Here is a 16,610-nt window from a genome sequence, read left to right as displayed (position 1 = left end):
CAGGGCTTCCCCCCGGAGGCCGCCCCCGGCCCGGGCCGCTACGAGGACCCCGCGCCCAAGAGCCAGCCTGCGCCCTGAGCCCCAGCCCGGCCTGTGGAGGGACAGGCTACGGCTCCTCCGCAAAACACTGACCAAATGTCACTCTTCATTCTGTGCCAACTTGTTTTGAAGTGCCACATCAAAAGCTGTGTTTTCAAATTGCTTCTAAAGGTTTGGAACACGGGTTCATCCCAGTCTTGCAAAAGGAGAACATATAAAGACGAGTGATCAACGCGAGGCCGGGACGGGGCTGCGTAGGGTTCTGACGGATGGCTGGTGCCCACCTGCTCCTGCTTCTTTCCCTGTCCCGTGTGCTCTGCTCCACGCTCGCAGAGCTAGCCGCTCCCGTGTTTGCTAGTCGGAGTCATAGGTGTTCCCTTACCTGGTCAATGTGGGCCTGGACCACTTGAGAGCAGAGGGAACCGAAATAAAGTTCTCTTTAGTGTCAGCGCGGGGACATTGTTTACTTGGAAAAGAATCATGGAGAACTCACTGGAAGGTCACTGTGGATGCTGGGTGCTTTCACTTGTGCTGAGTCATCGACGATCATATCATACAAATGTGGTGAATAGTTAGAGTAGTAGAGAGAAAATGTGTATACCCTCACCTGAATGAAACACAAGTACTCAAAGTGCTTTGAGGATGGTAAGATCCAGAGAGTCCAACATCCTGGTAATATACCTCAAGCCTTAAGAAAACCCTACTACTAACGGTGAACAGTGGAGTGTGAGGTTTCCTACTGCGTCGGAAATTTGAGATTTAAAATTTTAATTCCTTATTTTAAAACTTAGCACTAAAATAAACTCCGATATAATTAAAAAAAATTTTTTTAATGTAAGCAACAGTGATACATCGAGGCATAAAAATGTATCCATTCATGAGCATTAGTGTCACACTTTCTAACAATTTCAATCATGAAGGGTACCAAGCTGAAGTTTCTACTCCTGGAGATGAATCACGGGAGCAGCAGGCCCTCCAGTGGTCCTAAGGAGAGGTACTGATTCAGTATCCTTCCTTCCAGGCTTTTCCCCAGTTCCGGCTCCTTAATAGTGTGTGATTCTAGCACATATGGGAACAGAAATTGACTGAAACACAAGGCATAATTTGTATACCTGTCAAATACAGAGAAAAACATTTTTCTCTGGGTGACAAGTGAAGGAATTAAGGAACACATGGAGTGCTGAGGTTGGTAGTGACATGTTACAAAGAGTTCTGAACTTGGTTTTCACACGTGAAATTTATCTCCATTGCAGACAAGTTAGGAATCTGTTAAATCTTACACACAGAAGTATGCAATGATGCTTTATCAGAAAGTTTTCATCTCTTTCTTTCTGCTCCCCTCCATTCTCTTTCCCAGTTTCATTTCTGGTGGTAGCTGTGCCAGAACCTCACTTTCGGACGAAAGCATTTTTTATCACTTGTTAAGCACTAAACATTCCCAAGCAAAAGGACTGTGTCTATCCACCTTCCCCTGCCTTCTCAACTCCACTTGCATCAACAGTCTCACCTGGACATGAGGCCATTCTGTTCTAAGCCAACACCAGACCAGTGAGTGTTGATTCCTCTATGGCAGAGCCTTGCCTAGTCAGTAGTTCTTCACATCTTTAGAAGCTCAGATACCTTGGACATCACTTTTCTTTATCTTCTTAACTGCCAAAAGTATCTTCATCGGACACACATGAAGATGAAACATCAATGAACTCATCACTAAATACTTGTATCAATAAAGTTTTAGCTCATGCCCGGCACAAAGTAAATAGTCTAATTATATAACCATTAACTCATAAACCACCTGAAGGTGTCCAAGAATCACACTTTGAAAAATACCCTCCTAAAAGGATGACAGAGCAACTGTCATAACGAGAACAATTTTACTTTATACTTGTGACACCAGTAACCAATTAAACAGGGAGCATGCTACGTGGTTAAATAGCCAACTCTTTCATTAACAAGGGAAAAATCTTATTCCTTTCTCTTCTTAAAAACTACACATCCACTACATTTTCAGGTTGTGCCTTACTACCACGGAGATTGATTTGTTGATTCTCTCTAATCATCTTTATTGGTATCAGTTTTCATGTAAATGGTAGTCCAATCTTAAAAGCCTGTATACATGGATAATAAACAACTCCACACCGAGATATGATGACCTCAAGATGTTTCATTTAACTTGCTAATCGCCCAGGTATCAGCACTCCAGCCATATGGCTCCAGCAATTCATACTGATGCTATGGACTCACGTATTTATTAATTATGATGGAAAATTCCACCTAGAACATGGACAGGCACAATTAAAGTCTGTAGAAGTTACATTAATTAAGCCATAAGCTAGTATAATTATTCATGTCCCATATCTATAAAGAAGCTCATCATAAGTTCACAATCATTCCATTGGGAAATTGACAATTTGTGAGGAATGACTGGTTTATCAATATTTATCAATGACTGGTACTTCAATATTTTAGCAGATCAATATATCAGGAACAAACTTTTATTTTTTTAGGAAGTGTAAGATATACTTGGTAGTTGAAAGACCAGATTCTTCAGGTCCAGTTAGGATGTGCGTCCTGGCTATCTATGGGTTCTTAGATGTGTCTGTACCTCAGTGTCTCCATATACAAATTGAGGACAATAATGTCCCTTTCTCCCTGGCCCTCAGGGAGATTACAAACTGTGAAAGCACAAGCATTCCCTCTCATACCTCTTGAATTCCTTAATGAATTGGGTTGATTGTGGGGAGAATTTCAAAAGTTGGCATGTGTCTCTATATGCCTGCCCTCCCACTAGTCCTATCTGGTCCTCCCAGCGCCCCTTCTGTGCCACGTGGGCATCAGTTGTTTAATGACAGTAGCAAGAACTCGACCAGAACCAAGTCCTTTCAGCTCAAAAGAAGAGTGTGAAGACTCTCTGCTACACTTAAGTGTTAAAAAATGAGCAACAGAGGAAGACATTTAATCAACTTAATGAATTCTTTTTGAAGTGTCTGGCCTCTCCATATAGTTTTTTATAAACCTACAGCTGTAAAATATTACATAACCACAGATTAACTTTATTCCATAACACTTGGGGCTTTTACCTCCAGATTCACAGGGCGCACCACCAAAACTCCCCAGCGGCTCAGTGGTAAAGGATCTGCTTATAATGCTGGAGCTGAAGAAGACACAAGTTCAATTCCTCGGTGGGGAATATCCCCTGGAGGAGGAAATGGCAACCCTCTCCTGTATTCTTGCCTGGAGAATCTCATGGAAAGAGGAGCCCAGCAGGGCTAACAGTCCATGGGGCCGAAAAGAAGCAGACATGACTGAGCACACATGTACCACTAAAAATTCTAAGTGATCAGGCTATTTTTAACAGATTTTTCTCTAGTAATAGTAGAATTAAAATTCACATGAGCTTTGTAGACCTAAAACATGATGCTTATGAATTTAGACTACTCTGAATAACAGACTTCCCATGGCAAGATTCATAAAATGTATGAAGTGCGTTGTCAATCTGTCTTTAGCTAATGACTTTTTAAATGGGTCCCCAAAGAACACACAACTTGACTTTGCTAATTTCACTGCAGCAGATGGTTCCCTGTGCTGTTGTGTGAACATATAAAACATATAAACCAGAAATTCCTATAATCTTCCACAAGATGCCCTAAAACAAAAGATAATTATTGAGAACAAATACTAAGTCTTCTATTAAGATTCTGTTTTGATTTGGTATCCTGAGTAGGTATATTTAATTTTTAATGCACCACTCAAACACAAAGCTATTTTTAGCTCTAAGTTAGTAACTTTTAAAACATTTGAAAAGCTCAGTGTAAGGAAATAATATGACATAGTGTTGGGGGCGGGAGGAACACGGCTTCAGTGTTCAGTAAATGTAAATGAGCGTGTTACCTTTCCACGTAAAGATGGCACCACCAGGCTTGCCTCAAGAGAACCCCAGATACCGCATTTATCTGCAGTACTGTGCTCTGTCCATTCCTCAGATCCCTCTGTTTGACCTGTGCTCCAGCAGTTACCCCACTCCATTCCTCTACTAAGGCCTACTGCCTCCCTGAAAGCAATTACTCAAAATAAGTTATCCTGCCATCACTAAAAGCCTCATTGGGCAGGCAGGTTTTTCAGCCAGTGTTAGTTGAAAGGCAGTCTTACTAAATGAATCCACTAAGCCTTAGTATATTAGTGCTCCCTAGAGCACTTACATTGTGAGAGGTTATTTGCCAGTACAGATGATTATCAGACTGATAAAAACCTCACACGGTTGTAATATTTTGCATGGTTTAGCACTCACCAATTATTTGAGAAGTAGCATGCAGACCAAGTGCAGGAGTTGAGTATAGGTATTAGACAGCAATTACCTACTTACATGACTCCAGCAAGTTAAATTCTCACTTTCTCATTTAAAAACATGAGCAGTTTGGTCTCAAAGGCCCCCTTCCAGCTCTGAAGTCTGATTCTGTAAGACTTCACTCCTGTGTAAGGTAAATCCCTACATCTGGCCCACAGTTGGTAGAGGGGTGTGTGTGTGGGTATATGTGTGAGAGAGAGAGAGAGACAGAGAGAGAGACTCTTAATTCATTCAAAGCCAAAGCCAATTAATTCAGTGCACAATCCCAGTGATGCAAATTATATTTAATCTTCATTCAAAAGGAGACCAGAAAGAAGTTTAGCATCAGTTCTCTGTTTATTGTTCTATTCAAAGATCTCTTTAATAAATCATAAAATCATTAACATAGCAAAATGAGGTTAATTCAAGATGGTTTCCTGAAAGAAGCAAAGCTGACACAGGACTATGAAAATCATATCTTAATGACCTTCACACTTACCATGACACCACTTATTTCTCTTTTGTTACGTTTGCGACAGTGGCAGCCTTATTAGCAAGGTAAAATCATGTGACTTATCACTCGAAGGTTCTCCTTCACCATGCCTAATGTCCAATGACAGATCTCATGTACTTTCTGTCCGTGACCATTCCCAGCGTAACAAAGCCCATGATGAGCCGCATGCTGGAGACCAGGCGTGTCCATGGAGTCAGGCCTCCCTCAACAAACATCGTGGAACCATTTATGATGAGGAATTCATAGTAACTGGAGTCCTCTCTCCCAACCACCATCGGATTGGTTAGAATCCCTCTTCTCAGCTTTGTGGAGACACCCACTGCCACTGGAGGGCAATTTTTAGAAACCTGTGCTGGATTATATAGCTTTATAGTGGATTGAGAAATAGGGAATCCCCCAAAGATAGCCAATTCAAGTGTCCCACCAAAAGAGAAGACTGTGATGACTGCAGACAATTTTCTATATTTTAGTGTATCTAACAGTTGAGAAAAATATTTTAAAATATTTTTTCTTTATTCCACAAGAATATTTATGTGATATTTCACAGTTCTCAGAGAAGTAAGATTAAAGACAAATTATTTTTCTTCATGAATGTAACCAGTAAGCAGCAGGTGATGTTTCATAAAAGAAAACAAACTCAAGAAGGACATGGACTGGATTTTCCTCTGTCTCACACCAGGGAGTGTGAAGTGAGGCCTCAAGAAACCTCATGCTATTTCTTAATTCCCTAAGCTCTAGTCCCTTCAAGAAAGAGAAAAGATCGCTTGAGAAAAATCACATTTTTAACAGGTACATATAATCTATTGGAATTCTTAATGGAAATCTATCTTTACTGGCAGGTTCAATAAAGGAAACTGAAAATTTTCACTTTCATCCTCTTCTCTGTTGTGTATAATGCAAAATCCACTTTCCCCTGCCATCAATATGGAATTTTTACGACTATTAAAATTCATTCAAAAATCCACATTAGGATATTCTCCCAAAGATACTGCATAGCAACACCTATCCTTCATAACGAGAACTGTCAAGGACGGCCAATATCATCAACACTTGACTAAGACTTAAGCTGAATCTCAGAAGTCATATTAGACATAGAATAAAAAGGATGATTTGAAACTGTGCACATAATTTTAACATGATTCATTTCCATGTCAGTCTTATTTGATTTGTTACATGAAAAATCACTGATTTGGTCTTCATGAAGGTAAGGGTTCTTCAAGTAATGCCTCTCTCAGGCTGGAGCTGAAAGAACTTAGCTTCTATGAGATCAACACAGGTCAAAGAAAACACAGCATGTAGATATTTAAACTTCCTAAACTTTAGGAATGCTTCAAATTCAGTTCAGCGCAAGTAGCTTCCTGAGACTCCCTATTTAATTTAATTTATCCAATTCAAACAACTCTGACAAAACATCCAGTCCTGAGACCGGCTCCTCTGAGAACAGAGGCATACAAGGTGTGCGCGTGAAGACCTGAGGATCTACAGGAGCAACAAGCTTGACACCTGGGGGTGCATGAAGGATTTTAGAGCTGCAATTAAATCATATTCACGATCGCTGGTCAAATGATGGCAGTGATCGCTGGAGACAGGTTATGTTTTAGCTAAACAGCCTCAATTTAAACACCTAGAGTGTCTTCACTAACACAGCTCAGAACTTACAGCCAGCCTCTCCTCAGCACCAGGACCACACTTTTCAATTTGAACTAAAAAATGACAAGACCTACTGCTGCTTTATCATGAAAATTCTGTTATATTTTAAAGAATGAGAAGAAACAAGGATCCTACCCCCCAACCCGTGCCTTTCTCCTCAAGGGAAAAGGCTATGAGCAGAAAAGAGTTTCATTTCTACCACGCATAATGAAAATACATTGTTGTCAGTAATGTGCCCATCCACTCTCCTCCACATAAATTTCTTTCTCCTTCCTTAAAAGGAGCACTGGCAAAACTTTTGCTATAAAAAAATTATTTTTGCCTATGCAAAGGCCTCATATTCTGCTTGTAATAAAATCTTAACACAACTTACGTAACTTGTTCAAACCCCACACAGTCTCCATTAAGAATGTCTGTTGTGTATTCAAGCAGCTTATATGACATTGTTTGTAAATAAGGGCCTATGTACCAAGGGATATTACTAAACAGTTATTAAATCATATGTGATAATGTGAGCTTTGTATTAACTACTGTGTTTGTATAATAAATGAGTGTAGTAAAGCAAAGGGCATGAAGAAAAATAAAAAATTCTCCTACTTGCTTGTCATGCAATGAAATGTATTATATGTCTCTGGGTCAGTCATTTAGATAACAAATATCCAGTGAACAGTTAATTACTAGATCCAGATCCTAGTTAAGATGATTCCGAACACATTAGGTCTCTAGCCATTGGTCAATGTGGTTTAAATAATATCACATAGTCTAAATAGGTAGGTCCAAAATAAAACTCTGAAATAAAAATGCTTGACTCCAGAAACCAGTGCTGTACACACGTGGCTGAGATTCAGTCCACCCTCTCTGTGTTGGAGCACACATGTTACTGTGTCCTCTGAATTAGCACCAGCACAACGGAAATTCAGAGTCGGCCCCAGGGAAAACAGATGGGCAATTAGGTGACCACACTGTCCTTCCTGTTCCCTTTTCTACCCTTGACACCCAGCATGTCACTATTTGGGGTAAAGGTGGGCTACCATGATTCAAACCTTTCTTGTCCCTTGTCCTCCCTTACCCAGCAAAATGTACCTGTCCGTGGCCTGGCCTCTCAAGCCCACCTGGCTGAAGCTGGCAACCTCTACTGTAAACCATTGATGGCCTCCACTGCCTCGGCTCATTCAGCAGCATTTCCTCAGCATGTACTAGGTACCAAGTATTATTCCAAGTGTTAGGGATGAAGCGATGAACAAAACAATTAGAACCCACTCCTCAATGAGCACAAAGTTGAACATAACCAAGGGTGGTAAATGCTAAGTAGAATAATAACACATGAGAGGGATAAGAAGCTCAGGAGAGGACGGTACGAGGGACTCACCATGGTTAGTGTCTCAGCTCAGACTCTGCAAATGTCTCTATCTGAACACATTTAAAGCACTTAAACATACTGCCACCAAATTACCTTAAAATATAGAAGCAAAAGCCTTTCAGTAGACATGTATTTATATATAATTTTAAATCTGTAAACTCAACGTTTTCTATCCTACTCTAAATAAATGAAATCCCACTGGTATAAAAGGTAATTAAGCAATTTTAGAAAACCACAGAAATATATTATTTTCTTAAATGACTCTCTGTGCATCAAAACAAAGTAATAAGAAAGTAGCTGAAAACATAACTTTATTTGCTGAGTAGAAGCATGGCACTTTTTAAGACTCTCAATAGGTATAGGACAAATCCAAGTCATTACTGTAAGAAGAAAAAAAATTAAACACAAAGCATATGTAATCTGAGTATCTGAGAAAAGGTACTGCAGGCAGGGTCAATGACAACATGCCACTCCAAACCAGCTTCCCTTTTTATTAATGTTCAAGATGGGAACTTTGAATGACAGAAGCAAGACACAAATGAAAACACCTAATTTTTATGTATAGTATATGTAAACATACACATTACATGGATTTAATAATCCTAATCTAAATATGAGAACAATTGGTTCTCTAACCTCAAAATAAATTCAGTGTTGACATTACTGTTACTAACTTATAGGGTTTTCCATTTAAGAAGAAGAATTATGGACACCCAAGTTCAGTGTAGTCATGGATTTCATGGTAAGATATAAATAGAGTTTTTAAGAAATAAACTATATAATAAAATAAGTTTACTTTTGAATCATAGTACAGTCACTTTCTTCAATCAAAAATATTCCTTGATTATAAAGCAGCCTTACTTTGCAAATGTATTTCAGGAAAATAGCTCTAGCAATATTTGTAATTTCATACTTTTTTAAAAAAGGCAGCAAAGCAACAGAATTTAGATTTTAAACAGTATATTGCAAAATAGTTCAATGTATTCTTTCTAAAGCACAAAGCAAGCTCCATTTTGAAGGATGCTTTTTATCTTATAAAGCAAACTGCTCTGATATTTCTGTGGTAGTTTAGAGTCTGAATATCTATGATAAAAGATAAATCTTTGTACATATAGGACAAACTTCAATACATATCCACAACACAAATGTTTTGCATTATTATATCACTCTATCATGAAGCTTAGTTTGTTAACATGTACTCAAAAGGAAAATAAAGACATGTTACAGCTCCGCAGCTTTATAACAGGCTGAATTCTGCAACAATTGAAAACATGAAACCAGCAGCAACAGCAAAGGCAACACCAATCTTGTGAATAATAAAACACCAAAGACCATAACCATTTAAATGAATAGCTACTACATTCTTCTTAACATATCTTAATTTGCTCTGTCTTAAATATACTTTTTTTTAATATTTTTCATCCCCAGAGGAAATGGTGGCAAATTCTCCACAGAGGAAAGTGCATCATGTTTTATTTTCAAAGTGCTTCGCGTGTGTGTGTTTTATAGATATGTCTAATAAGGAAGTTAAATATGTGCAAATAGTTCCAATTGTGACTTGAATTCATGACCTTAATCATGGGATTTTGGAGCTCCTCCAGATGAGGCAGTCACCAACACAGAAGAACGGTCTGAGATGATGCACTGGGCAGCAGCAAGGGCCCAGGCCACAGGTGGGAGACCTGCATTCTAGCTGGACGGTCTGGTGACCAGCTAGCTCATGACCCAGGTGAGGAAGAGCAGCTTCAGAACCCCGCAGCAGCAGAAGTTGAGCTCTAGAGCCCCGGGGGCCCATCTACCCCCACAGCTCTAAAGTGTCTGTAGGTGGGACATTCCCAGAAGGGCAAATAACGAAACCCAAAGACAAGAAAAACGCACATCATGCAGCTGCTACTCTCGCCTTGTCCTCAATGGTACAGAAAGAAAGAAAAACTCCAGACAAGGTCATGTGAACGTCTTAACATTAACCAAAGCTAGTGAAAACCTGCACAATGATGGTATATGGAAAATCCACTCTTCTGTGCAAAAATGAGACGCAAAAGCAGCCAGTCACCTCATGGCACATTTTCCCCAAGTTTAAGAATTTTCTTGGGTCTAAAGCTTTAAAAGCTTTTTAAAGAAATCTTAGTTTTATATTGTTTTAAGAGACCCATGATTCCTACAGTTCATATTTCAAGCTTTTTAAAGGGGTCTCTCTGAATTGTTATAATGGTCTATATGAAGATAGTTGTATTTTCAAATTTTAAATAACGGCTAAGTGAAGTAAACCACTAGTCATGGACTTTGTGTGTGTGTGTGTGTGTGTGTGTGTCTGTGTGTGTGTGTGTGTCTGTGTGTGTGTGTGTGTGTCTGTGTGTGTAAGCTCATTTATTTTAACAATGTAGAAGCCTAACTCAACAATTCTCATCCACCAGCTTGGACCCGTTTATTCCCCGGTAGGTCACTCTGCTGGGCCTCACAAGGACCCCATGGTTGGGCTTGCAGGTGAAGTAGCGTTTGTCTCCCACTGCCCCGTCATTCTTTCCCTTGGGGCTTCGAAGCTCCAGGCCCAGCCAGATCCCTGAGGCGAAGTCAGTGGGGCCCACGTACCTCACGGTGGCCATCTCATTGGAGCTGGTGAGGAGGACCTGGGAGCCCTCGTGCAGCTTCACGCTACCCTCCAGGCCGCCGGCCGTCGAGCTGCTGCTCCAGCTGCGGTGCAGGGTGGGCTTTGACCTGCGCACAGGGGACCGAGGGAGATGCTTCAGCATGAAGCTGCGCGACGCCGTGTGCCATGCTCCCCTCCAGGCCAGGTCCACAAGTCACTCACCAAACAGCACACTGGGCATTCACAACTGGATCTCTCCTATTCTACGCAGCAACATTAGGATATACTGTTGCTTAAAGTTTTTCTCTTCGGGCTATTTTAATGCTACCTTCATCTGGATTTAAGATTTCACTAGCGATTTATGTATGTGCACACACATTTTATACCTATTTAATGAAGCAAAAAGAATGAAACCTGGTATTCGGCCGTGGTAAATTAAAATTACCTTTTGTTCACCTTTCAAATATTTCTTTACATGAAAACCATTTTTAAAAACTGTGAATCCACAGCTTTGGAAACTACACACACACACACACACACACCTTCTATGAAGGAACTCCAGTTACATTTAAGGGTTCGCCACTCCCCCTTGTCACTAACATCAGGAAGGATCTTAGTTGCCTAGAACAGGATTCCTCTCCTTTCCTCGACAACAAAACATTACTTACAATGTACTGCCTCCAAGCACCTGCCACCCACATGACCTGATGACACAACCACCAGGCACCCACATGCAGCCCAGACAAGCCCTTCTGCCAGCACTGCCCAGAGCTTCTTCCAGTCCCTGGAAAGTAGCTAATCCTGAAACCTGCCCCAAATAGAAATATGACCAGGATCTTGTTGCTCTATAACCTGAGACCTCCCAAAACAGTCATCCAGAAACCACCACCATGAAGCCATCCACCCACCATCCACACCATCTCTCCACCAAGAGAAACCCTTATCCTGGCCACACAGTAGAGATAACAAAGAACCTGTTACCAAAACTGCACGCAGCCTGATGTGAGCAGAATCTGGGTCCTGCTTGTTTTCCATTTTATTTCACTCTCTGTATTTTTAAATACATTATCACACACCATGTCTCCTTCCTACATACTTCTACCTATTAATGCTGGAGAGCACTCTAATTTTCTGGGTAGGAAAACTGAGGTAAAAAACCTGTCCTATCTGATAAATCTGAGTTTTAAAATGCAAAGGGAAAAAAAGATTATTTACCACGTTGAATGTACAAATATAATGATAAAGTTAACAAAGAAATACATAATACATGTGTGTGTGTGTATCCTCCCCAAAGTGATGTCTTTTGGCAACTTGATGAAATTACTCTGAATTTCACGTGACAGTATCTACCACTTCCTGAGCACTTACTATGTGCCAAACACATACATTATCTCATCCGACCTCACCCAAACCAGTGAGGAATTAAAAGTTAAGCTATTTGCATAAGGTCAGAGAGGTGGCAAAGAGGAGCGCTGGTGTTCAGATCCAAGCTATCCAAGGACAAAGGCCAGGCTCTTGCTCACAACCTCAATGAGTATTAATAATTGAGAAAATGCTGAAAGATAATAATATGGCAAAATTTACATTTTAAATTGATTATATTTCCTCAATAAGAGTATGTTTTTTTTAAAAAAACAGGTACTAGTGTCAATCTGTAGAAGGATGAGTAAAGCTTCCTTTATTTTTATTTTCAAGGAAAACCAACAGAAGTGTTGATATTTTCTTCTCATGTCAACTCATCATCTTGTACGTATCCATACCTGCTGTATCATCCCCACGGTTCAGATTTCTCTCTCCTTCCCTGGTTTCTCTGTGTCATGCTCTTTCACTCACCAACATCTTGACACTGATTTTGATACCTCTCCCCCTTCGAAATCCTTTATATCCTGGTTGTCTCTTCTTAGTAATTTCTTCCATTCTGCCTAAGAACTCTTGAATATCTTCAACAAACTGGAGCATAAAGTTATTGCCCTTAAACTCTTTCAGCTAGTCATGTGAGGAGACCAATTTCAAAAGCTCACAATTGGTAAAGGTTTTGAGGAAGGGGTAGAAACCAAACCAAACCCACCCAACTCTGTGAAATAGTACCTGGTAGCGCCTCAGTCCCCGTCAGGGTTCTCACGTCAAATCTCAGATCTCTGTGAGGCTTCCCAGTAACTTCAGACCATCTGATTACACAAACCACCTGACTGATGCTCATCTGTTTGTTAAGTTCTGATGCATGGGCTGTAATTCCAGGTGGCTTTGAGGACCCCATGACTAGTGCATGTCCCTAACTCAGCTAGACGCTCCCCTCTGCCCCCCAGGGCACAGTTCATAGAGTAACTGGAAGAATTTAAAATTGAAAAAAATAATAAACTCCTTAACCCAATCAGTCTAGAAGAGCCTCATATTCCTCAAAAAAAAACTTTTTTAAGTTTCTGAAAGTTTCAGATAACTTAATAGTTATCTGTTAAGTTATCTATTCTACCCATGAAATAAAGTGTGTCTGGGGGAAATAAATACAAATGAGAAAGAGAAAAAGGAGATTCTATCTACAAAGAAACAACAATAAAAGCCTTTTCAGCAGTATATTACACAAGAGGAAGCAGGAATATTTTTTAAAATAATAGTAAGATTACCTTATGCAAATAGGCCTGACATTTCTATTATGGACTCCCCAAAATAAGTCAATTCTCTAAGTAAACAGAGTGTAAAATCAATCCACCCTATTCAAAGATAACACAAAATGTAAATTCCTCCAACTTTTATTAATAGTACTAAGCCTCTTTGAAAATATATTCAGGATACTACCTTCAGTCATTGGTGACATTTTTAATTGAGCTTGCAAAGGAGGGACAAAGAATTCTTCTCACTGACACACTCATCACACCTTTTCTCCTAGGTGTTAAAATTCTACCATGCAATGTAAAAGATACAAAACTCTACTTTTCTTCCTTCACAGAATGCTGTCATATTCATCTTCAAAGATGTTTTTCTAAATCTTCTTAATACTCACTTGGCAAAAGCATTTCTTCTGTTAATCTCTTTTTGGGAAGAAGCACAAGTTGTACTGAAACTTCTCCTAAAACCTAAATATGAAAGTCAAGGTCAGAAGAGGAAAAATAAATCACAAATTCGCAGTTCTTGTTAAAAGCTATCTTTTATCATTTCTTCTATAGACTTCTATTTTACTAAATGGTTCTCTGAAAACAGACAGAAAAGAAAATAAGTGCATGTGGAGTGTAACATGAGTGTAGATTTCTTGACAACTGCTATTTTACCTTTCTCATCAAACCATGCACTACATGAATAAGGCAAGATCATGACATTACTTTTGGAAGTTTTTATTATAAACTTTCCTGAATACCAAATAAAATCAGATTATATATTGATAGAGTTGAATCTTTTTACTCTCAAATATTATAATCTTGATAAATCACATTTAAAAAATAGGATTAAAATGGTTTTAAAAACACTACTACTAAATATATTGTGAACAATCAATTTCAGAGCTTCTGGGTTTTGGCATCTCCAAATGACAGAGTTCTTTTAAAAAAAAAAAAGAGAGACTTCACAAAAGGTAAAATTTTTAAAAGATGTGTTTAAAAAATAATGGGATTTCCAATTCTGGCAGTTACAGCACACCAGATGTGCTGAATCAATCTCTTGAATGAAGCAAGTATAATTTTAAACAACAATAATCTTTAAAAAAAAGAAAGAAAGAAAAATACTGTTGAGCTCATACAAGTGGCACAATTCCAAAAAGGCCAAAAACCAAAAAGAGAAACCATGAGAGGTTCCCCCCAAACAATCCATCACCCTGTACCCCAGGACTAGACTGCCTTCTGGAGAACCTGGGGCCTGCCAAGATGGGGTTCTGACAAAAGTGAGGGTCTTGAGCAGCTCACCCTCAGTGTAAAGTTAAACGAGAAACAAAATGAAGCACCACTCAGATGAACACAAAGGAAAGCAGCCTGTGTCAACCCTACCTTGCAGAAGGCAAGTTCATTTTATCTGAGTAATATAAAGGCAACAACACTGCAGAGAATGTAGACTAAAGTTGGCAGTGCCTTGTAGGCAACTGGCAGAAGTAAATACAGGCGTACCTCAGAGATACTGCAGGGTCGGTTCCAGACCACCACAATAAAGCAAATATCTCAACAAAGTGAGTCACAGACTTTTTGGTTTCCCAGCATATATAAAAGTTTACACTACACCGTAGTGTGTGATACCATTATGTCTTAAAAAAAATGCATGTACCTTAATTTAAAAATACCTTATTGCTAAATACTGCTATCCATCATCTGAGCCTTCAGTGAGTCACAGTCTTTTTGCTGATGGAAGGTCTTGCCTCGATGTTGATGCCTGTTGACTGATCAGGGTGAAGGGTGCTAAAAATTGGGGTGGCTGCAGCAGTTCCTTAAAATAAGGCAACAATGAAACTTGCCACATTGATTGACTCTTCCACAAACGATTCCTCTGTGCAGCCTGCCTGTTTATAGCATTTTACCCACAGGAGAACTTCTTTCAAAATTGGAGTCAATCCACTCAAACCCTGCTGCTGCTATACCAACTGAGTTTATGTACTGTTTGAAATCCTTTATCGTCATTTCAACAGTCTTCACAGCATCTTCACCAGAAGTAGATTCCCCCTCAACAAGCCACTTTCTCTGTTCATCCATAAGAAGCAATACCTCATCTGTTCAAGTTTTATTATGAGACTGCAGCAATTCAGTCACATCTTCAGGCTCCATTTCTAGCTCTCTTGCTATTTCTACCACATGTCCAGTTACTTCCTCCACTGAAGTTGTGAACCCTTCAAAGTCATTCATGAGGGCTACAATCAACTTCTGCCAAATTTCCATTAATGTTGATATTTGAACCTCCTCCCATGAATCATGAATATTTTTAATGGCACCTAAAGTGGTGAATCCTTTCCAGAAGGTTTTCAATGAACTTTGCCCAGATCTAAGAGAAGAATCACTATCTCTGGTAGCCATAGCTTTATGAAAAGAATTTATTAAATTCTAAGAGTTGGAAGTCTCAAAATGACTCCTTGACTCATAGGATGAAAACAACATTAATTTTATTGTACATGTCCATCAGAGCTCTTGGGTGACCAAGTGCTTTGTCAGTGAGCAGTAATATTTTGAAAGGAATCTTTTTTTCTGAGCAATAGGCCTCAACAGTGAGCTTAAAATATTCAGTAAGCCACATTATAAATAGATGTGCTGTCCTCCAGGCTTTATCGTGCCATTTATAGAGCACAGACAGAGTAGATTTAATGTAATTCTTAAGGGCCCTAGGATTTTCAGAATGGTAAATGAGCACTGACTTCAACAGTTACCCACTGCATTAGCCACTAACAGGAAAGTCAGCCTAGACTTCCCTGATGGCCCAGTGGCTAAGACTTTGAGCTTCCAATGCAGGGGGCCCTCATTTGATCCTGGTCCAGGAACTAGATCCCACATGCCACAACTAAGAGTTTTCATACCACAACTAAAGAGCCCACATGTCACAATTAAGACCTGATGCAGCCAAATCAATCTTTCTTTTTAAAGGCTACCCCTTCTTGGAAGCCTCACATTGACTTCTCCTCTCTAGCTGTGAAAGTCCTAGATGACATCTTCTCCAATACAAGACTATATCATCTACATTGAGGGATTCCCAGGTGGCTCAGTGTAAAGAATCCGCCTGCCAATGTAGGAGACATGGGTTCAATCCCTGGGTCGGAAAGGTCCCCTGGAGGAGGAAATGGCAATCCACTCCAGTATTCTTCCCTGGAAAAATCCCATGGACAGAGCAGCCTGGTGGGCTACAGTCCATGGGGTTGCAAAGAGTTGGACATGACTGAACACACATATGTACCCATGTCTACATTGAAAACCCACTGTTTAGTGGAGCCGCTTTCATTAATGAGCTAGCCAGATCTTCTGGGTAACTTGCTTCAGCGTCTACATCAGCGCTGGCTGCTTCACTTTGTGCTTTGATCTTACGGAAATGGCTTCTTTCCTTAGACCTTATAAACAAACCTCTTCTGACTTCAAATCTTTTCTTCTGCAGCTTCCTCACCTCTTGCGGCCTTCACAGAATTGAAGAGAGTTAGGGCCTTGCTCTGGATTAGGTTTCGGCTTCGGGGAATGTTGTGGCTGGGTTG

The 16,610-nt window shown here is 39.9% G+C and overlaps 2 protein-coding genes across 6 annotated transcripts in view; one reads left to right on the top strand and one right to left on the bottom strand.

The window, feature by feature from the left end:
- The window catches only part of ALK (anaplastic lymphoma receptor tyrosine kinase), a gene marked incomplete at its 5' end in the record, with an annotated part of 508,673 nt that extends 508,542 nt beyond the window's left edge, over positions 1-131 (top strand). Inside the window, 1 exon segment of the mRNA XM_010840704.1 lies at positions 4-131. Within this exon segment, the coding sequence (XP_010839006.1) occupies positions 4-131 (128 nt within the window).
- Positions 132-8,178: 8,047 nt separating this feature from the next.
- Positions 8,179-16,610, bottom strand: part of CLIP4 (CAP-GLY domain containing linker protein family, member 4) — an 86,423-nt gene continuing 77,991 nt past the window's right edge. For all 5 annotated transcript variants that reach the window (XM_010840677.1, XM_010840674.1, XM_010840675.1 and 2 more), the window contains exons 15-16: positions 13,470-13,542; positions 8,179-10,599 (exon numbers count right to left, since the gene is read on the bottom strand). In XM_010840677.1, coding sequence (XP_010838979.1) covers positions 10,278-10,599; positions 13,470-13,542 — 395 coding nt within the window. In that variant the 3' untranslated portion in view covers positions 8,179-10,277. The remainder of the gene's footprint in view (positions 10,600-13,469; positions 13,543-16,610) is intronic.

This window comes from Bison bison, unplaced genomic scaffold, assembly GCF_000754665.1.
Source record: "Bison bison bison isolate TAMUID 2011002044 unplaced genomic scaffold, Bison_UMD1.0 scf7180017864145, whole genome shotgun sequence".
In the NCBI taxonomy this organism is placed as follows: domain Eukaryota; kingdom Metazoa; phylum Chordata; class Mammalia; order Artiodactyla; family Bovidae; genus Bison; species Bison bison.
Note: the sequence above shows the minus strand (reverse complement) of the source record. Positions and strands in the feature narration are given on the sequence as shown.